We start from the raw sequence: 26,124 nt of genomic DNA, 5'->3' as shown, positions 1-26,124 counted from the left end.
TTCAACCTAAAAATAGAAAAAAAAACTCTAAAAAAAAAAACCCCAAACCAAGCGTTTAATACACAAGGAAAGCGCGGGAGGAGGTGACAACCTCTCAGAAAGTCTCGGTGAGGCTTCCCCTTGCTTCTTTAGAGGCGTGCTTGAGCTCTTCTTTTGCAAGAGATGGACCTGCTAACCCCCTATCTCCCAAAATGGGGCTGCGCTTCCCTCCGCTCCCAAAAAAGAGCTCCCACCCAACAGCCAGGGACCTCTCCTGAAGCCACCCCGATGAAGGTTCCACCGCCTCCACCACGACCACGCGGGCAGTGGAGCAAAGGCACCGCACAGAGATGAGTGTCACCTTCCACCTAGGCAACGCTCCTCTTCCTCACCAAAAACAAGATTTAGAAGGGAAAAAGTCCAGCTTCATTTTGATCCCTCCAAAATACACTCAAAATGGAGGCAGGACCAAGGCAGGATAGAGGCAACAGGACAATACTCCCATACCCCTGAACCACCTTCCTCTTCCTCTCCCTCCAACTCCTCTCATCTGAAGAGCTGGAAAGGAAGGAGCTTCTCTTCCCGCTCAGCTGGTAAGAGAACAGGATCACCAAGATCCACCATTGATTTTTCAGAAACACCTGCTGGGAATAAATTTCAAGAGTTTTTACGTAGCCTGCAGGAAAGAGGCCTCTCGTCTGGATAATGCAGGGAAGCATAACCACAGGAGCGGTGATTTAGAAAAAAAAAAAAAATTAGTATTAAAATTTAGTAATTTATTGTCAGACACATCAGGCAACCAAAGGAGGAGAAACCCAAACAAACCACACCAGCAGACACCAGAGCAGCAGGTGCCGCTTTACCACGAGCTCAGCACGTTTGCTGCTGATGGGTGCTTGGGGCTGCTGCTCTCACCCCTCTCCGTCCCCTTCCCCTTCTTCCTTTTGAGAAGAAAGCAAGCAAGAAAATACAAAATCCGGGGTCCACCTCTGTCGCGCTCAGTGCACACCCAAAGCCAGCGGCGTGGAGAGGTCCCATCCCACTCCTCCTGAAGGCCCGACGCACGGGACACTGGGGGCTCGAATCCAGGAACCGAGAGATCCTGCATCGGATTTCATGTAGCTCTCACCCTTCCAAGGCTGCAACTGCAGAGAACAGCTCAGATTTATTTTTAGGCGCTCCGGCCCTGTGCCTTTTTTCCAGTAATTCTCATCAAACTCATTCCTGGAACTCGGGAACAGGTTCGGCCGCAAGACAGCGCTTCCTGAGCGATAAGCCGTCACTCCCAGCAAGGATGCCAGGGAAGGAAGAAATGACAGATGCTGGTGTCACTTTATCATTTTCTACTTTATTACTTCAAATTAACAACCACGATAAAGCTCAAAAAAGTCCAATATTTACACAGGAAAAAAGTACAAAATCCCCCCCAAAGTTCTTCAGGTTTTTTTTTGTTTTTTTTAAATTACAAAGTAATAAAAAGTTTTGCTCTTTAATTAAAAAAAAGAGAGAGACAGTAAAGAGGGGTAAATAAATTAGGAAAAAAATAGGGAGGAAAAATAAAGTGTTAAATAGAAAGGATAAAAACAAACAAAACAAAGACTAACCCCACCCTCCCCGCCCTGCCAACAACCCATCGGCTCCACACTAGTGACAGTGTGTCTGCTACAGGCCATAGGTCGCAGTGGTGATCATTGTGTTTCAAAGCCCCAAGTGCCACGAAGCAGCTTGAGTATTCCTAAATTATATTTTAAAAAACAAAACAAAACAAAACAGCTAAAGTTGGGGGGGGGAAGAGGGGGGGGGAGACGGGTGGGAGAGGGCAGGAAGGGATTGTGCATGTATGGTGGATCTTACTCGGGGTTGCATGAGGGAAGGAGAGAGAGCAAGAGCCGTCGCTCTGAAAGAACACCAAACTCCAGTTTCTGTGCGCCCCTCTCTTCTCCTCAAGTCCCACACTCTCTCCGCAGGAATTAAAACAAGTTTTAATTAAAAAAAAAAATAAAAATAGAAAAACACGCACAGCCAGACGAAAAAAAGACCCCGCTGCAGGGATGGGAAGTGGGTTCTCGTCTCCCTGTCTTTCAGCTCCAGCCTTCCCATCCTCCATGGGACCAGGTGCCTCCCCATAGAGATCCTTCGGCGCGTGAGGACCGCTCGGATCAGGGAAGTCTGGCACTTCTCCCAACAGCCAAAAACAACCCACAGAGAAGCCACCCGAGGAAAAGGAAGCCCAAGTCAATGATTAGGCCGTTGCCACAATTCCCCTCACAGCTTAAAATTCATTTAATGCTTGAGAAAATAAATTCTGTTATAATAATAAAAATCAGACTTCTACCATCAAGTGTGGATAGAATCCGATCCCCTCCTGGCCGACAAGGCTCCTGGAAAAAACAAACAAAAAAAACAAAAAAAAACACAAACAAACAAAAAAAACCCCCACCAACCCCCCCACAATCCCCTGCCCTCAGAAAAAAAGGAGAGCAAAGTTAAAATTTATATGGCTAGAAACCATAATATTTGAAAATTTAAAAAAAAAAAAAAAGCAGAAGATATCCAAGAAGAAGAAGGGGAAAAAAAAAAAAACAACGGAAAAAAAAAAGAAAGACAAACCAAAGCCAGGAGCAGAGAGTCAGGAGAGGCAGCTGGGGTAGGCAGTGGGGGCTGCGGTAGGGCCGGGGTGGCATGGGGGGGGCAGCGGAGGTGTTCCCGCACGGCTCCCACGTCGTCAGCTTCTCGGAGGCGCTCGCTCACGCTGGGGGACGCAGGCGGCCCTCTCGGAAACGGCTCACGCCAGCACGGGGGCACAGCTCGACTCCTCGTCGTTGGCAAAAAGAAATTCTGTTGGGGTTTTTTTGTTTGTTTTTTTGTCTTTTTTTTTTTTTTAGTTTTTTGTTTGTTTTTTTGGGTTTTTTGTTTTTTAAAAGAAAAAATACAGTGAAGACACTAGAAACAGGGGGGGAGGGAAAAAAAAAAAAGAAAAAGGAAAGAGGACATTAGAAGAAAAGGCTATTCCCAACAATTCCAATGACAACTGGAGCGTAACAAATCAAATCATCCCTTTCTTCTACACTCCTGCCACCCCTCAGAGTTACCTTGTCCAGCTACTGTTGTTTCCTCTGCAAGAGGCACTCACTAGCTGTGCAAAGTCTCGCACACTTGATTACATGCGCAGCACTCGCCTCCCCAACACTATCACACTGCCAGAAAAGCATTCGTTAGGAACTAAGGAAACAGCTCCCCAGCCCAACACCTTCTCTACCTTCCCTACCCTCCTGCAGAAATGGGAGCCACCTTCACGCCCAAGATAATCCATCCCCCCAAGGCTTTGGCAGCCAACCTTACTCTTCCCTCTGAAGCCAAAAACTATCTCAAAGTAAAGCGAAGGGAAAGGAAACGTACCAATCCCCCTCACCAAGATCAAAGCTGTAACCTAGTCCCTAATGCCAGCAATTCTCTCCTTGGGGGATCCCAGGCACAGAGGATAGGCTCACCTAAGCAAACACTGGTCCAGTGGCAATTGCTCCTCACTTCCCAAGGTGATCAAATGGCACGCTTGTCTACAAAATAAGAGGAATAATAAGTAAGGGATAGAAAGGAAGAAAAAAAGGCATGAAGGACACCAAAACAGAACGGCTGCATGTTTCTCTCAGGATACCCTCCCTCCCAAGAGTTTACTGTTCCACTTCTCCAAATCACTGCGGTCTGGAAGATGATGAAGGCTTACTAGGAGCAAAGAAAAGCTAAGACGACAGTACTGACTATGGCCTCCAGAAAATAGGTAACTGGAGAGCCAAGGCATAACCTGGTATCACTCCCCTCACCACACAGTAGAAGCTCACGTCAGCTCCAGCAGATCAGGTAAAAACTGCTGTGGGGCCCTTAGTCCTTCTGGGATACCCAGGCCAAGGCCATGAACTTGGCAGCAGAGACTCACCTGTGATGCTGAAATCCGTGACACTTCTTGCCGCCCTGTGAGGTCAGATGAGGAGACATTGGCAGGAGCTCCTCGGTGTAACCTCATGCTGACCTTCCGCTCCCTGTCCACTCTTGAGATTGCTCTGGGGGACGTGTTTCCTGTCGGGGCAGAGAAATGCAAGAGTATCAGTCAATAGTTTTGGTTTCCAGCCAACGACAGGGGTGGCACCCTCCCCCAGCTCTCCCACCCTACTCACCGGACTGTTGGATTCGGGAGGTGGGGGTGGAGGCCATGGGCTCGGTGACATTGCGAAGACGGTTGGCAGTGGCTCCAGCAGGCGGGCCAGGGGGCAGCGCTCGCGTGGCTGAACCCCGGAGTTGCCCCATCCTCTCTTCTCGCTCGTGCTCTCGCCGCTCCCGATCCATATCCTCGGGGTTCCGGGCTGCTCCCTGAGGAAAAGAGAAATCCCCATGCCATGCACGGCAGTCAGGCAGGAGAGACAGCAGCAGCCCCAGACAGAAAACACACAGTGCTCCATCACACCAAGAACGCGGAGCTCCATCCCCAAAACACGTTCTCCCTCCACAATCTTCCACTCCATGAAAGAGAATGAGGCCCTCTCTGGGTGAAGAAACGGGGACGAAAGCATATAGTGGATATTGCAATCCACATCTGTGTCCCACCTCCAAACATAGCTCTCTCCTGAAAAAATTGTCTCTACCTACCTACAGCTATAGATCTATCGACACACATGCTCCATCAGACACATTCACTAATACAACAGTAGCTATACTCCCGGTTAGTACCACCGAATAACTCTGCGTCTTTTCACTCCTCCTGGTCCCCTTTCTCAAGTTGCTCACCAGGGTAAGCACAAATGGCAGGCAGTTTCCAAATTCCCTCCCCCATCTCCATGGTATGAATCAACCCCTGCCCCTCCAGCCCTTTCCCCCCCCACACACACACTCACAAATTTAAGCATGTTCCAGTCAAAGACGTAGTCGTAGGAGAAGCCTTGGCGGTGGAAGAGGTTGCGGAAGAGTTGCCGCAGATACGAGTAGTCCGGTTTATCATCAAACCTCAGTGAGCGGCAGAAGTTGAGGTATGTCGAGAACTCAGCTGGAGAAAGCAGAAAACAGTTGGCTGTTGAACACCATCCCAACCCCCTGGGTCCCACCACAGAGCCACTGTAGCATTTCATCAGCAATGTGCTGGACCAGGGTGGACACAGAGCTGCGTAATGAAAACAGAGCCTGCTGGTTGCAGTGCCTTGGCCACCGATAAGATCCCATCCCTATTTAAAAATAGGGAATGCTCACGCATCTCTCTCTTCTGGCTGTTTCTTCAAGCAAGAGGTAGCAAGTCACAGAGCCTGCTGGAGGCAAGTAGGAATGCAGCCCTAAAAAACAGGCTGAGGTGAGCTTTGGGAAGCCAGGCCTACATGGTGTGAAGATGAGCAAGGCAGTTCAGAGCAGCGGCACAAACAAGATGGGATGTGAATTCTGAAAGGCTAGTTGTGCTCAGCTCAGACCAGACCAGAAGTCCTCCTAGTCCAGTAGCCTGTCTTGAGCAGTGGTCAGAAGTAGACAGCTCCAGAAGAGAAAGACCAGGGCAAGCATGTCCGACACTTACATTGACATTATCCCAGTTCCCACCTATTTTCAGCTCAGGGAACTTCCTGATCTGGAGGTACTTTCTAATTATTTAATAACCCTCAGCAGAACTCTCTTCCTTGTATCTATCCGATCTCTCCTTGGACTACCATAAGTTTTAAGAATCCACATCATCTTCCGGGAAGGAGTTCCACACATCTGCTACTGGCTGTGTGAAGAACCACATCATTTTGTTCTGAAGCTGGTGGGAACCAGTTTTGTTTCTCTTCCAGTACAAAAGCTGGGGACACCAAATAATCAACTCCCATCCAAACTTCTGGAGGCACAGCGAGAGTGTAGACTTCTATCACCACTCTAATCACCTCTTTTCCAGGTTCTAGCCCACTCACTTGTTGCTTGTATAGAAATCACCTCACCTCTGATCACCCTTCTGGCCCTTTCCTGGACATTCTTCCTGTTCTACTGCATCCTTTCTGAAATAATGGGATGGACCAGAGCTGCACACTGCATGCAAGGAACGAGTGGGCTATGGCTTTATGCACACTGGTTGTACTTTTTGCTTTCCTAGTAATCCCTAACACCTGATCCACTTTCCTCAGCAGCCATAAAGCACAAAGTTGATGGTTTCACACAAATATCTATTGTAACTGCAACAGCTCATTGGCAAGTGGCACTGGTCAGTTCAGAGCCTACTATCCTGCATGTGACATGAGGATCAAGCCTTCCGCTCTCCCATCACATACGTTACTCCACGTTTAGCTACAAAGAACTGCATTTGCCACTTCATTGCCTGGTTATTTCTGGAATTCATTACAGTTGACCCTCATCTTCATTACGCATAACAACTCAGGATCATCAGCACACCTTCTCACCTCACTGCCCAGCCCCTTTCCAGGCTGTTTCTGAGGTCCTCAAGATCCCTCTCAGCACCCTCATGCCCTTACTAACACAAAGCTCAACTCTCCATAAAAACCATCTTTCCGACTTCTGAACCAGAGCTGTACCACCACTGGTCTATTAACCTTCTCATCACTGGTGTCAGCACCCCATTCTGGTCTGGGGATACTGGGCTTAACTTAAGTTCCCTCAGGACTTAAGACTCCATGGGGTTTCAGCAGGAGAGCAAGCCATGCACCAGACAAGACAGCTATAAAGATCGGAGCACTTACAAGGGTACCCTTTGCAGAGCACCTCAATGGGCGTTGACATCTTTTTCTCGCTGATCCTCTCGTACTTTTGGCGCTTGGTGGCAGCCTTGAGGCCCTGCCACGGCAGCGAGCCCAGGTTGAAATACATGAGCACGTAGCCCAGGCTCTCCAGGTCATCACGGCGACTTTGTTCTGTGGGAGGAAGTTACACAGGGGCAAGAAGTGAACAACAACGAAAACTGCTTTGGTAATCACACAGCTTTGGAGGTGAACATGGAACAAAAGAAAAAAACCCCCTCTCTTCTTTGGTAGATTTCTATAGATAGACAAACTTGTAGAAGACATTCCAGTACAAATTCCTGCGGGGATGTTCATACTGCCAGAGTTAAAGCACTCCTCTCCCCATACAGCCCAACCCACTTCACAAATGAATAATTACTCTGACTACCTCCTCACTTGGACAAGCCTTAATTCACACAAGAATTCAACAGCTCAAGAAGTGCTGCAGCAACACTGCCTACTTTCCCAGTCCCAGAGGAAGGGCACCTACACTTCTCCACCCAGAATGATACTTTACCCTGGGGATTAGTCATGGCAGAGGTAGGCAGGGAAAGACAAAGTTAAGAGAGGTAAGCCCAGCACAACCATTTTAAACACATCTTCTAATTAACCTCCTGAAATTCTTTACACAGGGAAGAAACGAGGAACTAGCGACCCGTTCTTGTGGTTAATGACTTTGTTGATAGTTTAGAGACGCCTAACATGTAACACTGTGCAAAGATCTTTCTGAACTGGTGGCACTTTTCAAGCCGTGGAAGAAAGAGGCATGAATTGAGAGGTATACTTAGAACAAAAGGTTCCCCTCCAAATGGGGAATGACTGTGTAACTGGCATCACTACTAACTCTACTTCAGAGCAAGGGCTGCCCTTAATATGCCGTTGTAAGGGCCTGCTTTTAGATGCTTATTTATGAAACAAAAAAAATTGTTTCCCAAACAAAAACATTCTACATTGAACTTGTTCTCTGGAATGGCCATGCTATTTTAAGTTGCAAGTTAGCTCAAGACGGAGTTGATGCAGAATCTCAGCAACTGAAAATGTTGACTGGTTAACTTGCGAAACTCCTCCCAGCTCCTCCAACACACTTACAAATTCATCTACAAATTTTGCCAAGAAGCTCTTGTCCCTGTTCCCCACCCAAATAAACTAAATGCTATGAAAAGAGTATTTTACACAGATAACAGAGAGGCAAAATATGACTTGAGGGAGAGCACAGGGGTAGAAGAAAGACTAAAGAGATTCATTTATTAGATTCATTTACTACTACAGCACGTTTTGCTGGATTCAGTGCCATGTCCTAGAAGATGCTGCAGATTATGTATTGGTCTGTGGGTTAATTCTCACTATCAGTTACATGCTACCACCTGCCCCATCCAAAGGCCGGTAGATTATTACAGCTTACTCTGCTAGCTGGACTGAATCCTGTCGAAGGAATAGCTGTAGCAGGTCACAGATCTAGATGTCCAGATGTACCGATGCAAGCTGTGGGTCACCATGGGCCTCTTTCCTCCTGCATGCCTCTCACGACCTCCTAGTGTTTTTGAGGACTAGGAGGCTTGGCAAATTAAAAATATTAAGGGGAAAAAAAGGCACTGTGGTTGCAGAAGAAAAGGAAGGTGTCAGCACTCCATAACTGAGTCGAGGAGAGAGCTTTTGGTTCAAAGCACATGAAATGCCATAAAAATGCCATGTTCCAAGACAGGAGTAGAGGAGAAAGCAGACATGCAGATCCCCGAAGTGTCCTTCTTGGAGGCTGCAGAAATAACAGCATTTTTTGACCTAACTTACTGCCTCACACTGCCCACTTTAAAGGGGCTAATACTTCCTAATCTTATCAGGCTGCTGCCAAAGATAACTACAGGACTGTCTGGGGGATGCTTAGATGCTATGAAGGTAGAAGGGAAAAGAATCCCCCAATTTTGCATTTAGCCCAAGGCTGGGACACATGTACTCTCAGAGGGCTGCAATTACACAGCACGCGTACAAAATAAATAAAACTAAGCAATATTTGATAGTGACCTACATCCTGAGACAGGAGGCCTGTGGAAATAGGAGTCAGAAGAATGCACATCCAGGGCCTGAAAGCACAAGTGACAAAGGTAACCTCAATCCTGCAATTTGCCAGCCCTCAACTTATCTGTGCTGAAGCTTTAAAGCCTGTAACTGGGTTCCCTGTCTGGAGCATGGGAGTGCCCCTCAGAGGAGTAGGGAAAGACAGGGCGGGAACCAGAGAAACCTACCGAACAGACAAATCAGCCTTTTGGAAATAAATCAGGATCTTGCCTCCAAAATCGTGCTTGAGCTCCACACTGCTTAAAGTAGGCTGGACCACACATCACTATTTGCATGGAGCACAGCAGCTTGGAGCACAGCCACCGACCCCATCCAGAACAAGAGGAGATGTTCTGCGAACGTATGTTTAGGCACAGTCCTAGTGATTTGGGGAAGGCCAGAATTAAAAGACTTGAGTTTAGGGAGACTGAAGTCAGCAGGGGATGCTACATTCCTTACTGGAGGCAAGGAGAGGGGTTACAAAAATCTGTAGTTGTAGCCCACTTAAACAATTTCAGTGAGATTCAAATCCACGAGGAGCTTGAAGCAGAACATACTGGGTCACACCTGTCAAGCTACCTGAAAACACTGTAGCCATCTTCCACCTCTGACCCTGACTAAAATATCCTGAATGAATCATCCTTGGATGATGGTGAAGAACTACAGCTCCTACCTCCCATTTCTTTGTTTCATCTTCAGTTACTATTACATGTCTCCAAGCTATCTCCAAATTTATTACTTTTTTTAGCCTGGCCTCATATGCCAACAGCCACATGATACTAGGTAACATTAGACAGCAAAAGTGGAGTAATTAATTAGTTAGAAAAAAAAGTTCACCTCTACACACCAAAGGAACGTTATTTAACATCACCACTTTCCACTTTTAGAAGCTTGACAATCATTGACTAACTCTCACAGCGTGCCTGCGACGCAGGCAGAAGATCTCACTTTACAGTTTGAGAAGAGAAAGAGAAACACAAGTGACGTCAATGCGTGCCCAGAGCAGGTCAGTCCAGAAGCACGAATACAGTCATGACCTGTGACACCACATCACACTTCCTCTCTCCGTTTTATTTCAGCTTCTCAGCTCTCCTACAAGAGATGAGGGACTGCTACTTGTATTATAAGACACTCATCCTTTCCTCCCACCCTCCCAAAACCCTTTCCAACATGAAACACAAGGTAGCAACCCAGCACGACCCCTCAAACCCAACCCAGCCTGCAAGCAATCTGTTACCAGTTCCTTCCTACTCCCAGGGAGGCTCCCAGCCAGCCCGCACCCTCACTCCCTCCCCAAAGCAGGGTCCTCAGAAGGAGCTGAGTCAGGGGTGAGTAGCAGGACGGTGAGTTACCTGGGGAAGACATGCTTGGGCAAATACAGGAGACCGAGGACTGGTTGCCTTGGATGCAAGGTTTCGTGACAAAACTTGTTTGCGGTGTAAAGTGCGTCCTGGTCCCCCAAGACAGCGCTTCCCCTCACCCCGATCCTATTCAAAGCGATGCTGTTCCCATGCAGGACTCCCGAGAAATCAGCTGTCTTCACTGCGGCAAGCAGTCTTAACCAAGCAACATTTTCCTGATTATATACTCAGATCTGATTTTGCACATGCTGGGACTACATTTCCCTTTCTCCCCACACTGCATGGCAACAGACTTTTAAAACACACAAAAATCTGGAATGGGTGACAGAGGGTAGGATGGGCAGAAGAACTTTATGCTCTGCACAGCCTACGCTGATGCCATCTAGGACAGACATTTGGGGAAGAACTGCCCCCAGCCTCCTGTTTTCCAGACAGAGCCCACCAGGCTTCTTCCAAGACTGTCTCCTGGGCACCCCGGGCATCTATTTCAGACTTTACAAGCTCCAGAGGGTGCAAGGGACTCTCATCCCCAGAGCATGTGAAAATTGACTGGAATGCGTGAACCAAAAGCCTGCACAGTCCAATGACTCCCTCAACAGCAAGCCTCCAGCTGTGGAAACCCTCCCAGATCTTGCCTCCTACTTTCCCCGCCCTCTCCCCCCCCACACCCAGTCACTGGGAAAAGAATGTGTTTCCTCCAGACATTGGAATGCCCAACCCTTAGCTTGCACATTCAAATAAAGGCATTTATTCATTTGCTATTCCTGTCACACGAATACCCTGGCACCTGGTTCTTTCCCTCTCCCTAAACCACATTAATGTAACATTAAGACAGAGAATTTAGTCTCTGGAAAGTCAAAAAATTCAGAGTGACGGTTCCCATGGCAATGCTGCTAACTCACAAATGTGTCCGTCATACACCCTGTGGCAAGGTCTTGAGAAACAGAAACTCCAGCTGCCACCCTGACACCCCCATCCCCTTTCCTCCAGGCAAGCCATGTAACCTTTATGCCATTCAGGGGAACTATCTGCAACGTGGAGATAGTACACCGGAGACCTGTTGCACAGAGTAACTCACACCCAGACTTTCCTGAAGCAAAGGGCATGAAGAGAGTGACGGCTGCGCATGAACAGAGTGACCGATGGCCTATGCAGTTTGCCCTCGGATTAGTGTTCAGACATTGTTTGTTCATCCTGATACACAAACCAAGCACCAGTAGTAAAGGGCTAAGTTGGGGTGGGATGAATAATAAAGTCCTTCAAAAAGAAAAAACAACCCCACAACCAGACATTTAGCCTCTCGTGATCAGTTCAGACAGAGCAGGCACACACAAAAGTATCAACAGACACAGTAGTGAGAATTATTTTATGCATGTCCCCTTGTGACAGTTACCATGGCTGTGGAAATCCTGACTGAGAATTCGATGGAGAGTCAGTTATATATAAGCAAGTCAAGCCAAAATACAGAAGACCAACTTGGAAAACCCTACGAGAACTATTTTTACTACATGGAAGAGGTCAGGAGATCACAGCCCACTCTCAACACACCCCGTTTCGATATAAATAATGCATTTTCAGTCTACAGTTATACAGTATTAAACAAGGAAGACAATGGGAAACTGCTTTATTTTCCGCAGGTCAAGTCTTGACTTCAGATTTTTGAGAAACCATCTGCAAGAAGGGAGAATGGGAAGCTTTCCCTAGGAAGAATGAGGACACAAAATCCTGTGGAAGCTGTTAGTTTTAAAGGTTTGAGTTCCCTGCTCTGATTTCCAAATTCCCAGCTTACACATTTCAGTAGAAAGTCTCCCAGAGATAAAAACTGAGCTGCGAGCACAGCAGCTACCTTCCTGGGTTGACAGCCAGGGCAACTTCAATGTTTCTACTCTTTGGATTTGCCAATCAGTACCAGAACCAAGTCAGCCTGCTCAGAACAGAGTACACAGTAACTACGAAAGCCTCACACTGCGGACAGACAAAGTTTACCCAAAGTTTAGCAGGGGAAAGAGATAACACAACAGAGAGAAGTTTCCAGTCAGGGAATGGAAGAAAAACTGCAAGACATCTTCACCTCTGTTCCTCACAGCAACCAGGTGTGGCACACCAGGCAGGGATTCATGCCGAGGACGAGAGTTTAGGTGACTTCAGGAAGTTTGAGTGCAGTGGGTACTAACCTGCACAAGGTTTTTACAAAACCTGTCAGGATGGCCATCACCAGTGTAAGACCTGGCTGAACTCTCAGCACTCTTTCCCAGACTAGTTTTATCCCCACAGTACTAGCCATAGACACTAAGGACAGAGCCCTACCTCCTTAAATATGCTTCAGTCTCTCTCTGGGGCAGTGAGGTTCTCAGACACATGTATTTTCAAGGCCCATGGCAGCCAATCCTCAATCACAAAACCTGGATGTCCAGGCAGTAGGAAGTCTCCCCTTATTTCAGCTTCTTGTACGCTTCCAGCACACAGCTGTCCCCATCCTCAGCGGTGGGTAACAGGAGCATGACCATATTGCAATGGGTCTGTATCCTCCTGCTCTGACAGCTGCAGAACAATCACTGATGAAGGCACTCAGGAGTCAACATGAGAGGTTTTGGTTGCACGTATCCCCAAAGGCTCAGTGCCTGAGAACGCCTCCTTTATATATCTAATCAGCCAGCAAAAACTGTGCAAGACAGGGTTAGTAGAAGTAAAGTCAGGGAGGCCACAGCCTTGCTGCTAAATAGGCCCCATTGTATTAAGCAGCGCACAAACACACACTGGTAGACAACTGCTGCCTTCAGGAGCTCAAAGTGCCACAAAAGGAAGGTGAGGTAACAGTGGCGTAACAGTTACTTGCCCACCATCTCAACACATGTCAGCAGCACCAGGCACAGAACCCAACCCCCTGCTTCCGGGGACACGCGACCTCCCCTGGAAAGCCCCACCAAGGGGCAACAGCAGGCTCACCGATTCCCAGGTGGGTGTTGATAGAGGCATAACGGGCTGTGCCAGTCAAATTCTTGTTTTCCCGGTAAGGGATGTGCTGGTGGGTCCGGGCATCTCGGTACTTCTTGGCCAAACCAAAATCAATGATGTATACTAGGTTGCCTTTTTTGCCGAGGCCCATAAGGAAGTTGTCCGGCTTCACATCCCGGTGGATGAAGTTCTTGGAATGAATGTACTCAATACGGCTGATCTGGAGAGAGGGAATAAATAAACAAATAGTGAGACAAGTGAGAAGGTAACTCACCCTAACTGCATCTGTTAAAAAAAGTACCCTGTCCAGGAGAGTGGCCTGTCAGAGCAGGGAAAGGGACATTTTGCAGAGAATATCAGAGATGACAGTCAAGGAAAAAAGACACCCTCTGGAGGCAGAAGGATCTTGAAATGAAGAATGGAGATGGAATTCAACCCTGCACGCCAGCCCAGTCCTCCATCTGGGGAAGTCACCGTTAGCACCACAAGGAAGGATGGAAAGCAAGTTCATACAGACTAAAACTTTGAGCTTCAGTATTGACACAAGTCAACTTTAAAACTTAGCCAGGCTGGGAAAGGAGAGAGTCCAGAACAACCAAGGGTCTTAAACCTAGGACATAGGCAATTGAGTCGAGACAAACAGTGATGCCAGTCATTCATCACACAGGCAAAAGCTAATGCACCCAATGTTAACACAGGGTGAGCAGCCGGGGTGGAGATCAAGAAAAGCCAGCAGTGCCCAGGTTCCAGGCCCCCAGCTTCATCAAGAAATAGAAACCTGGCAGCCACTTGCTGCTAAATGAAAAAAGCCTGGGATATAGCAGTTCTTGAGCAGAGGGGATAGGAGAGAAGAAAAGAAAAAATAAAGAAAAAAAAAAAAGGCATGGAAAAGGAGAGTAGGCACAAATGCTTCAGAGGAAACTCACCATCTGGTCTGCCAGGAGCAGAACTGTCTTGAGACTAAATTTGCGGGAACAGAAGTTGAAGAGATCTTCCAGGCTGGGCCCCAAGAGCTCCATCACCATCACATTGTAGTCCCCCTCTGCTCCACACCACTTAATGGAGGGGATACCCACTGGGGAAAGAGAAAGATTAAGCCCACGAAACAGAGGAAAACTGCTGCATCCCCTGCTGAGAAGATCACATGTAACACCAAATCCTTTCCTTTCTAAGGCCCTCCAGAATAATTTCCTTCTTCAACCACTCCCCCGGCCCCATCCTTTCCTCCCCATCTCACCTCCTCCCTGCATCATCTTGTAGAACTTGCTTTCAATGTGGAGCTGGGGATGCTTGGTTTTGACACATTCCAGTTTGATGGCCACCTCTTCACCAGTCGCAATATTGGCTCCTGCAGGGAAATGAGGGTGAAATAAAGATTGTGCAAGCTTCTGCTGAAGCTAAACAATTTTAACAAGGCCCGTACAGATGGTAAAACCGTAAGATTTGCCCTGAAATTTATCCTGTGTGACAGCAATGAGACTCAGCCACTTCATACAGTTTCCAGCACTGCCATTTGCAAAGGCAAGCCCAGAGGAAGGCACACGAACAGAAAACCAGCTCTGATCCTGCAGCCAGGCCAGAACAGTAGTCCTACAATGTGTTAACTGCCTCCTTATCTCAAAAAGCACCAGACTTAAGGAGGTCAATCTCTATGTATCAGCAGTACCTAAACCGAGTGGAAGCTTTAGCTGTCCCTGATGATATATATACCTAGCCCCTGAACCCAAGCCAGCCCCCCCAGGCAGTGATATGGAGTACCTCTTCCTGAGCAAAATTACTGGTTACCTTAGGTACATTGTTTCAACACAGCCAATTAGTTCAGGAGGAGACATTGCTAACATTCCCAGCTACCTCTGGTTTCTCCACAGCCCTGACCTGCTCAATACAGACAATTCCCAAATTTCCAGCTTCTCCCTCTCCTGAGGGCTTTAATAATACCTTTATCTTTTGCCAACACAGAAACATTGGCTATATCCTAATTTAGAAGCATGAAGAAGTAAACCAAATCCGGTACCGAATTAAGCTACTCAGATGCCTTTGTTGAAGGTATTGCTAGATTGAGATGACACAAACCGACCACCCCATGCGCTTCTTTCTGAAAAGAACTGAGCTGCCAGCCACGAAAGCCAGCACTCTGGTCCCAAAGTGCGCTGTCAAAGGAGCAACAGGCTGGTCTTTATCTCGTACTAGCCAAGAGGATTCCAGATGTTTCACATCATCCTAAAATGGAAAGGGTGAAGATCTGTACACAGGTCACGGGAATGACACTCAAGACTTGCTTCTCTCTACCCCCCCCCCCGCCCCATGCCTGCCTCACACACACACACAGACAAGCCCTTCCTCATATCCGGAACTATTAAAAATTGTACTCAAACACAAATCAGAGAGCAGCTCTGATCACGATCAGCTTATAAACACTGTCATAAAATAACCTACTCCAGAACATGCATGCTAAACATAAGCTGGAGTCAAAGGCGATGTTTTGTAGATATCCCATAGCTAGTTTGGTAGGTCTGGTTAATTCGTGCCTCTCGATCCATGTGATTACTTTCAGAGTCCACAAGGACAGCTGCAGACAGGACTCTCCACCCATCCTTTTTCACACACCACCTCCAGAGCCAAGGACCAAAGAGAAAAAGGAAATGTTCACACAACTGGATCCCTTTTCCCTCTGGATCCTAAGGATATCCATCTCCTGTTGAAGAGTTCTGGCTTGTACACAAAGTTAGCCAAGAGCTGCCTGTTAGCAAAAAGACGTCATCTAGATACTACAGCGCCAGGTCAAGACAGACAAGCTGCTAGGAATTTGTAAGAGAGGAACAAAAATGATTGGGGCCTAGGGGGATTGATTTACTAAGAAAGATTAAAAGAGCTAAATATGTAACATAGACAAGAGATACAACTAAGAAGGGTGGGGAGAAAGAATGGGACATGACAACAGTCTGCAAATATTTGAAGGCTGTAAACACTAAGGAGGGAGAGGAATTATTTAGGGTGCTCCAAGGCAGGGGAAGGAGGAGCAATGGGATGAATTTAATAAGGGATTTTACTCAAGATGTAGGAGAAGGGAAAGGGAAAAAGCCATCCTGAGAGCTAGAGCCATTTGACCAATGGTTACTCTTGGGAAGATGATGGCATTTCCCACTTAAAAACTGCTGGCCAGCAAAACAAGTCTCTACATTCCCTTCACTCCACCACAGGACCCTTCTTACAAGCATCAGGAGTGCAAGAAGGAAAAGACCAGTAAGAACATGGCCCTGAACTAGCATCTACCTTTTAAATTAGCGTTCAATCACTGGCCCTCATTCAGCATGGAAACACCCAGGACATCAAAAAAGACATGAGCGCTTCCTTCTCTTCTCTCTTTCCCCTGCCTTTGTGAAGACTTTCCTCCAAATGTTCTGCACCATCTCCCTTGTCTGTTCCCTGGGGGAATTCTTCCCTTTCCTAGTCCATCTGCTGACAAACACACAATGATAAGTCTTGCTAACTTTTGGCAGTGGTAGCATTAGCATTCTGAATGAACCCTACTCCCCGAAGTTGAACAGTGGTAAGATGAATGAGTTCTCGTCTCCACATTACACCGCGTGTTTAGGAAGATGATGATGCATCCATCTACTAGGCTGTCTGCAGGTGGGGAGTGCTATCTGTGAGCATGTAAAGCAGGAAAAAGGAAAGGAGGGGTAAGCATCAAGAAAACTTAGATTCTGCAAGATGTGAATATGCCATTCAAATGATCAACGTGGCTTTCAGCCCCACACTTTCCATAGGCTAAACACAGGTGTTAGGCTCTTAGAAAAAGAAGAAACAACCCTGTGGTCTGGAACAGCAAAAATAAGATGGATCAGACCTAATGAGGAATTAGTCTTCGCTGAGGGGGTCACCAACTGAACACTTTAGGCTCGTCCCCTCCCCAAACCACCCTATGTCTTCAGGATCCTCCCTCTACCATTTCCTGGATAGAGACCTACCCAGACCAGGAGGGAATTTAAGGGCAGGAGTCCCTCTGATCCTTTGTTCCACGCTTTAACCACCATCTTTTTTTAAAGATACAGATACAAAAGCAACAGTTCTCTGCTCCCTTTCCCTTTCAGAAAAACGCAGCAGAGCCTTCAGCCACTCGAGAGAGATGTATGTAGGACTGGGGATAATTCCTAACATCCACCCCCAGTCTCGCTCCGCTGTGGGGGCTGCACAAATTCAACTCATTCATCACGAGCTGTTTGAAACGGGGCCCCGGGGACAGAGGATGTCACCGGCTAAACAGGACCTTTTTAAACAGGATCTTTTCGGAGTGGAAGCTTTACTGCAAGTCTGATACAATAAACGCCGCCCTCCCTGCGCATCAGGCAAGCCGACAGGCACGGCCCCCCTGTTCCCTCTCACTAGCTTGCCAGGGGAAGAAAAGGAGGGCTGGGAACAGATGGAAGAAGTCAGATAGGGCGAGAGAGAGTTAACAGGCCAGGAAACAAAGGGAAGGCACTCCCCTCCCAGCAAGGGAGGAGCCTGCCACCAGGAACTGTCCCCAGCCAATGCAGGTCCCAGCATGCTTTGTCTGCCCAGCTCCTCTCCACCACCCATGTCCCCTCCAGTGCATCCCAGCCTGGCGATTCCTACCACATCCAGCAACCCTGCCCTGCCTCTCGGCCAACACCTCTGACAAAGCACCTCTCCTGACAGCCCAAAGGTCTTGGCAATTCCTCTGCAAACTGGGTTTTGCTATCCTAAGTGAGCTTTTTTAGAGGCAAATGGGCTAGCCAAGTCCCATGGGCAGCCCGATCTCACCTCCCGCCCTCCCAAGCCGACGTGGGGAGAATATCCCCCAAGATAGGGCATGGAAGCAAGGCATTGTGCTTTAAGCCCCAGCTGAGGATTAACAGGAGTCCATCCTTTGTGTCTGCCCATGTAGAAATTCAAGTTTCCTTCTGAAAGGAAAACCCAAAAACAAATCCCAAAGAGCACGGCACGTAGTACCCACTGGTCACAGAGTGGGTGAAGGTGCTAACATCCTGAAAGAGAGAAGCTGGGGACAAATCCAGCTCAGCCACGCTTGCCTTCAGAGACAGACAAGGCTTGTCTGTCTCTGCACTGTCTCCACACTGTCCTGGTTTGAGGCTCAAACCACGACACACACCATTATCAAGAGGGAGAACTATGAGGTGAATCTGGTGCAGGACAGAAGTCCTTGTGAATGAGTCCCTCTGTCTGCAGAGCAGACCATGAGAGGATAGCGTAAGTACAAGCGTCCTCCAGACGCACCATCAGAGACTACATGCCCGATCCCTCCAGGCTGGGGAGTCACCCAGGCTCCAAGAAGTCTCGCTATCACTGCTTCAAAACACGCTGGCTTGCACCTCAATGAACATCACAAGGGCTTTGATACTGCATTCAAGTAACTTGGCTGAACTCGGCAGTTGGAGGATCCTGCTGTGCTCACCACACCAGGGCGATGGGGCTTCCTCTACATCTCGTGCTGTTTGGTTACAGGCACTGCGGGCACAACCCCTTCACCAGTGCCTGTTTTCCATGCCCCCTTTGCACAGGTGGATGACCTGTTCCGTGGTGCAGAGGAATACAGTATCAGGCTTCTCCATTCAGTTCCTCCCTTCTTTCTCCACGTGTACTCCAGATGTTTTGCAAGATCCCAACAATTTATACTGTCCTAGAGAGAGTCTGGAAGGCTTCAAGCTCTAGTATAGGTGGAAAATGCTGTGTCTGGGCTATCATCCCTCAATCCCTAGCACCTGGGAATTAAAAGCACTGTCACCTGAGACACTAACTGGCTGGAGGACCACAGAGGAGTGACATACAGGAGCAGGCTGCAGTAAAGGCAGCACATGGTGGAATTGGGATCCCAGATGCATTATTTATCATCTTTGTTCATGCTCTGGATAAAGGTGGCAACAAAGCCTGTTACTGATGATTCCCACAGGATACTTAATCAAGAGAGGCTGCTAACACCAATCGAGAGAGAATAATAAAGCAAGAGGGAACTGGAGATAAAAGCCAGAGGGAGAAAACAGGTGATATACAAACACAGGGAAAAGTAATCTGAACAAGAGGTATTCAATGAAAGGAACTCAGGAAGGGATGGGAAGATGTTGCAGAACCTAGAAGAGATCTACAATACAGCTGACAGTGCGCTAAGGCCAACTCTGCAACCTGATAGGGTGTTGGTGATGGGGGAAGCCAAGGAGATCCAAAGCAGTCTATGCAGAGGCATCACGTTACAGATCACTCAAGGGTAGCCCTTCACTGCCAGGCACTGGAAATGCCACACCTCGAATGCTGTGTAGGCTCCAAGCTGCTCAGCAGATGGACAAACTGGGAAAAAATGAAGGAGCAGCAAGAGCAAGGAGTGGTAGATGTACTGAGAAGCAAACTACAACTCAACCGAGCAAATTAACAGTCAAGGAGCACATGACGACCATCTGTAAGTACCCAAAGGGTGCAAACACCAAGAAGGCAGAGGACAATCATTCTGCTGGCTTGCAGGGCTACAGCCAAACAGGTAGCGGTGAGAACTAGATGACAGGTAAAGCCACACCAGCTCTCACGGAGTGATCAATCAGGCTACTGGGTAGTCTCACCACTCTGGCCCCACATAGTATGAGCCAATAAAAACATCAGCAGGCAAAGCATCGGGGAACATATCTACACATCAGCATACTGCCTTGGAAGAGCTTCTCCCCAAGTGACCTGCTGCGATAACAGGAAACCCAGCATCTCATGGGCTCTGTCCATTGAGCTCCCAGCTCAGGTCATTCCAGACATTAACTCTAAATCCCATTACAGATCTAACAGATCTAGGCCCCAGGACTTTAACCAGGCCAGCCTCTCTGACCCGTTTTACATCTCTTAGTCTCAGACCTCTCTCACAGGCAACGGACCACCTCTTCCACTACCAATCTTCCCAAAACTTTATTCCGTTTACCCTGAAGGAACAGCCACTTCCACCACCCACACACACCCAAGCGCAAGAAAAGGAAGTAAGAGAGCTGGAGTAGGGTGTATGACAAATATGCTCTGAACAGTCCAAATCTAAATCAGTCTGATCAAACATTGCTGTCTCTCCAATACCTGCGAGGCAAAACTGAGCTCATCCCACTTTCTTTGCCATCAAAAGACCGTCAGCAACCAGCAGTATTCCTTGAAGCTCTTTTTGTCTCCACCACCTCCAACCTTACATGGTGCCCACAAATATCAACAGGCAAGAAAAACAACCCCAGAACAATGACGCAACTGAGAAAAACAATCTTGCATGTGGAAGGACAGAGGCTCACACTCACCTAGGTAAATGTCTCCAAATGAACCACTGCCAATCTTTCTGCCCAGACGGTATTTGTTCCCCACTCGAAGCTCCATGGTTCAGTCGTGCTGAGAAAAGAAGCACAGAAAACGCAGCGTCAGAGCAGAAACAGGAAGTGAATCATGTAAGACTACAGAAGAGACCTCCCCACTTCACCCACAGGCTGGGTACAGTTTTTAATCCTGAAATATTTCACTTACTACATGGCCCCTATCAGCGCTCCTGACCTCCTGGATGTCCAGAGGCAGCATGAGCTAGAAATGCTGCCCGAACGTGACCCTTTCAAGTATGTTCTCCATGTTCCCATTATGGGAATGAAGAAGGGTTGAATCTCTTCCCCACCATTTTGTTCAGAGACTGGGGGGGGGGCAGGACATCCCTCCTAAGAAGATTTCAGTGGGTGATCACTTCACACTACTGTGAAGAGAAATGATACTGCCCCTTGTAACCTACAGTACCTGGCACCTAGACAGTGATAACCACAGGAGGCACCAGACAGGACATGCAAAATAAACCCCATGAGAAGGAGCGCTCTCTGGCCCAGCCTTAGACCAGCACCTTGGTGGCGGTGAAGGACAGGACCCAAGGGCTTTGAGAGACAGACAGACTGCCAGGAGCGACTCCATTGCCCCTAGGCAGGGGCCAGCACAGGGGACAGGGAGGAGGCATCTCGCTGAACTGAACCCTGCAAGGTGCACACTGACTAGGAACGTCATTTGCTTATCTCCACGCACTTCTGCTGATGGGATCACAGCCTCCTTTGGTCTACCTGAGCCTCTCCGCCTCTGCTGCCTACCTAGGTGTGCTGGCTGTTTGTTTTTAGCAGCTCAGGCCTTTCCTCATCCCTTTACCTGAGGTGATTAGCTAACCCTTTGACCTGCTATACCCCATCAACATGCCCAGGCTTAGCCTACTCACCTTCCACAGAAAACCAACTAGGTGGAAGGACCACAGCCACAGAGTTTGCTCTCCCTGCCAACCTCAACTTCTGCTACAAACACCTCAGCCGAACACAGTTCCAGCAGTTCCCCCCTTAACAGCCCCTTTTCCCTCGCCCCTTCCAAGGCCACCAACTTATTCTAGAAACCGCGGCTCTTCCCAAGATAGCCAACGCGGTTCCTTTTAGAGGGATTTGCCACACTCCTAATTTATGCACTGCCACATTATTAGCGTACAAAATGCAGACACAGAGCCTGTTGGGGACAGGAAAGGTGAGGAATGATTCATGTTTTCACAAGTAGGTGAGAGGAACTTTCCCTTGCTAGAGCTCAGTGGGAAGAAAGCATCACTGAAGGAAAGGAGGGAGGAACGGCCTTGTGAGACACAAGCACAAAAAAATATAATCCCAGCTACAGGATTCTGGGCATACTATAAACCCAGAGCTGCTTCTCCTGCCCCAGGAGATGGGATTACAGAAAGAGGAATGGACGGGCTGCGGAGATGTACGGGGAAATAATCCTATCAAGGCATTCAGGGGACATTGTGAACCCTGAAAGCAGAGCTCCAGTCACTAGAAACCACACACAAAACACTTAGAGGTGGAGTCCCCTCACCTAGTATTTACTTATGCATGTGGGTTTCTGTGCGTCTAAAGTCTACAAAACCCTGTGGCTATTTCTGACTTTCTTACTACAAGGAATGTAGGCAGAGCCTTGGGAACCGAACCAGGAGGCAGGCGTACCTGGGTGAGGGCGCAGCAAACAGACATGATTTTTATCCGCTGCCTGCTGTTCTGTCTAACCACATTAACATACATCTGACTTGCTTACACTCCTACTCCAATAAGCGATCAAAGGTCCGTGTCCCCGGGAACCCGTCACACCACTGTCAGGGAGACAGGCTCTTGAACTTCCTTCCTTCGTGGCCACGTTCGCCCCAGGCCTGCGGACCCTGAGCACTTCCACTTGGATCCAACTCCCAGCCAGGGTAAGCACAGCCGAGAAAGCCGCAGAGGCCGGGCAACAGGTCTCGGCGAGGTCCCCTCGGCACCAGGGTACAGGGGTTACTGCTCCCGCAACACCACAGTCACAAGCCAAAATTTGGTCCCACCCTTCTGGGACAGGCAGGAGCCAGGTTAAGAAGGGTTTCTCGCACAACCAGGCAGCAGCCCTTCTAGCTGATTAAGCAACAGGCTCCAAAGGGGAATCTAAAAAATGCTCCAGGGCGAGGGGGTGGAAGCAGGGAAGCAGGATAATGGGAGTGAAAAATCATGGGTCTCACACAGCTGTCATTTCGCCTTATCTCCATCCCCCCACAACACACACACAAGTGTGATTGGAAAAACCTGGGTGGAGGACAGCCAGAGAGCAACAGCCTGGATTTACAGTAAGGGGAGCGGGCAGGACACACACATCCCACCCATTCCCCCCTCCCAAACAACTGCTCCAGGAGCTCAAACATCTACCACATTTCCTTCTACTTCACACACACACCCCCACCATCTACAGCTTCCGCTCTTATCATCTGATCTTCAGGCCTACTATTACAAGAAGAAGAAAATTTTACATATAAAATTTATATTATTATATATGAAATTTATATTACTCTCTATATATTGTCCATACGTGTAAAATTTAAAAAGCCGTCCCTCCCTCCCAGCAGGCTTAACCCCCCCTGCCCTACCACCCTCCCTGAGCTCTCCAGCCAAGGCAGCGCTCCCAGGGGCTGCAGGGCAATCATTTAGTTAAACCATTTAGTTTTCCATACGGGATTAACACACATACAACCTCAAAGCGAGTGTGTGCTCTGCAGGAGCGTCTGCATACGTGCATACCCAACATTACACAGACACCTACAATATACTACACGGCCTCAAAAAAAAAATAAAAAAATAAAAAAAATAAATTACTATCCAGCCGCCAGCGCTGCTTCCCCACACACACCATTTTGCACCAATCCCCTTTTATATAATATAAAATACCCACATACAGGCACAAAGGCCATTATATAAACACACGATAAGAGTTGATCTCGCTCCGCTGTGCCAGCACCGATGGCGACTAAAGATGCGGGGACAATCTTGGGGGTGGGGGGTGGACACACGACAGGAGGGCCACCTTGGTCCCACCTGCGGGGATCGGGAGCAAGAAGATGTCCTGGCTAGCAAAAGCCACACGCAAAACCAAACCCAGGGCTCCATAATGGAGGCTGCCGAGCCCAGCACCGCTCCAGCTTTCTGGGGAAGTGTGGGGAGCGGGGGCTGCTTTGCCCATAGACGATAAAGGCTTTACATGGCTTTTTGTGTGCGTGTGTGCGAAGGGAATAAAGGAAGAGGCTGGCAAAACAATAATTCGAACCGGTTTAAAAAATGGGAAGGAAGAAAAAAAAAAAAACAACGTAAGAGAAAAAAAATTACATTTTGATTGAAATGCAAAAGATCAAACCCCTCCAGACCCTTTCACACTTACAAAAAGGAGAGGATCTAGCGACAAATAAGATGGGGGGGGGGGGGGGGAGGAGGGAGAGAAACCCCACGTACAGAGCATTTGGACTACATTTGAGGAAGAAATAGCCACAACAGGAAAACAAGGGGATGGAGGGGGGGAAGGGGGGAAGGGGGGGGGGACACACAAAAAATAAAATAATAATAAATATGTCCCTTACACCCCCACCCCCTACAGGCAAAACACTACGCGAAGACAGCCTTACCCGGGCTGTTATTTTTCCGGGTAGGTAACAAAAAGCAGCCACCCCCGGGAACGGCGCTGAACTTCTCCCCGTGTGCGTCGTCCCCCACCCCCCAACCCGGCTCCGGCCGCCGACCCCCGCCCTCACCGCCCCCCCCGAAAAGGAAACACCGACACCCCCCCCCACACACACACACAAAAAAGCAGGACACATCCCCCCAAAACAGGCGATATCGGGGGCTGGGGAAGGGAGACGGGGAGCATCAGTGAGTTGGGGGGTTAAATCACACTGGGGGGGGGGAGAAGGGGGGGGGCATGGACCCCCGCAGCCCCCCACGGAGAACGGCGCGGCAGCCCCCTTCCCGCTCGCCTCGGCCCCGCCGGCAGGGCCCGGGCAGGGGGACAAGGGGAAGAAGATGGGGGGAGCCCCCCCACACACACCAAAATCCGCCGCCGGATGGGGCGACCCCCTCCCCGCGCCCCCACAAAGGGGCTTTTGTCCCCCGCTGTCCCCCCCCCGGTTCACCCCCCACCCCCCCCCGGCCCGTCGCATCGCGCCCTGCCCTCCCCTCCCCCGCCCCCTCCCCCTCCCTCCGCACACACAAAGAGCCGGAGGGGCCGCCTTTCCCCCGGGGTTTGCGCCCCAAGATGGAGGCGGGCGCCCCCCATACCCACCCTGGCGGGAAGGGGGCCGTGTGGGGCTGCTGCTCCGCCGGCTGTCAGGGGGCCCGGCGGCCGCGGCGGGAAGGATGACGGAGGATTGGGGAGGGCTGGTGGCGGCCGTGCCCGGCGCGTCCCTCCTCCTCCTTCGGCTCGGCTCAGCGCGGCGCGGCGCTGCCTGCCGCCTCCCGCCCGCTCGCCGTCCCCTCCAGCCGGCGTGTGCTCGGCACAGCCCGGCGCTCACCCAGTTTCCATTGAGCCCCGGAGCCAAACCCACTGATGTCACCCAACGCAGCCCCAGCCCTCCTCCTCCTCCTCCTCCTCCTTCGCCCGACGTTAAAGGCGCAACCACCCGCCGCCGTTCCCGCCGCCCGCCCGGCGGCCCCCCTCAGCCCCGGACAGGGGGTGGCCCACTCCCCCTTCCCCACACACACAGAGGGTGGGTTTTGGGGGGACGTTTCCCCTCAGCGGCCCCCGGGGTCCCCGCTGAAGGTTTTTCCTTTTTCGGGGGAGGGGGAGTGGGGCAACAGCCCACCCGTGGCACCCCACGGCAGCGGGGGGGCAGCAGTGGGGCAGCCCCAATATGGCGCCGTTGCATGGTACCGCTTGGGGATCCTCATCTCCTGGTCCCACTGGGGAATCCTCACAGAAGCGCGCTGGGTCCCACCGCGATGGCGGCGGATGCCGAGGGGGCATGCCCAGCCAGGAAGGCCCGCGAGGTGTCAGAGCCGCCCCAACCCCACAGAGAGGGTCAGGGCTCCTTGGCTCATGCCTCTCAGGAGCGGGGGGCCACCCCTTGGGTGACACACCGGCAAACCCGCACAAATGTCAGCATGCACACCGAAACCCTAACATGGAGGGACAGCGGCCCACGGGTGCCTACCAGCAGATAGGGGCGAAGCTGTGGGTACCCCCGGGGTGTTTGGGGGCCAGGTGGCCACCACGTGCCACAGCAAGCCCCAGAGCAGCTCAGGAAGAGCCGGCTGAGTCGGGGGGTGGGAGGCAGCCAGGGTGTATCAGACCCACATAGGGGTGCAGGAGCGGAGCCCAGGCTGGGGAAGGGTTTGGGGGCTCCCAGGAGGTGGGAGGTTGGGGCTGGATGGGGCAAAGGAGGAGCGAGGTGCCATGGGGAGCTCCAGGAGCAGGAATGCGGGGGGAGGCTGGAGGCCAGCATAGGGTGAATGGGAAGGGGACAGTCATCCCAAAGTCAAGAACTGCCTGTTCCTGCAGTCAGGAAAAGGTGGAGGAGATAAGTGTGATGGGGGAAAACCCAAGAGCCACCATACCAGGCCACCCCCTGGGTGCATCAAGGCCAGGACCTCCATGTCAACTTCCAAACACACAACGTAAGCACGAGCTGTTGGCACCAAGAGGCCCAAGTTGCAACCCCGCTGGCACTGTGCGGCGCAGAAAGCAGTCGTTGCTTCAAGCCATACCAAGATGGT

General features: G+C 49.8%; 1 protein-coding gene across 1 annotated transcript; it reads right to left on the bottom strand.

Moving 5' to 3' along the window:
* Positions 1-1,307: 1,307 nt before the first annotated feature.
* On the bottom strand, positions 1,308-25,100 carry CSNK1E (casein kinase 1 epsilon). The gene is made up of 11 exons (XM_074579153.1): positions 24,695-25,100; positions 20,374-20,461; positions 14,322-14,432; positions 14,011-14,159; positions 13,076-13,304; positions 6,678-6,848; positions 4,866-5,014; positions 4,152-4,344; positions 3,914-4,053; positions 3,471-3,536; positions 1,308-2,922 (listed from the first exon to the last, which is right to left on the bottom strand). Exons 2-10 carry the CDS (start codon positions 20,447-20,449, stop codon positions 3,504-3,506), a joined length of 1,251 nt encoding a protein of 416 aa, XP_074435254.1. The 5' UTR covers positions 20,450-20,461; positions 24,695-25,100; the 3' UTR covers positions 1,308-2,922; positions 3,471-3,503.
* Between the last annotated feature and the right edge of the window lie 1,024 nt (positions 25,101-26,124).

This window comes from Larus michahellis, chromosome 1 (genome assembly GCF_964199755.1).
Source record: "Larus michahellis chromosome 1, bLarMic1.1, whole genome shotgun sequence".
In the NCBI taxonomy this organism is placed as follows: domain Eukaryota; kingdom Metazoa; phylum Chordata; class Aves; order Charadriiformes; family Laridae; genus Larus; species Larus michahellis.
This window is presented reverse-complemented; position numbering and strand designations above follow the sequence as displayed.

Excerpts from the sequence above, each read along its gene's own strand:
- CSNK1E (XM_074579153.1), bottom strand. The coding sequence starts at position 20,449 with ATGGAGCTTCGAGTGGGGAACAAATACCGTCTGGGCAGAAAGATTGGC. Across the intron at positions 14,433-20,373 it reads ATTTGGAGACATTTACCTAG|GAGCCAATATTGCGACTGGT; the intron begins GTGAGTGTGAGC and ends ATTTCCCTGCAG. Across the intron at positions 4,054-4,151 it reads CTCCCGAATCCAACAGTCCG|GAAACACGTCCCCCAGAGCA; the intron begins GTGAGTAGGGTG and ends CTGCCCCGACAG.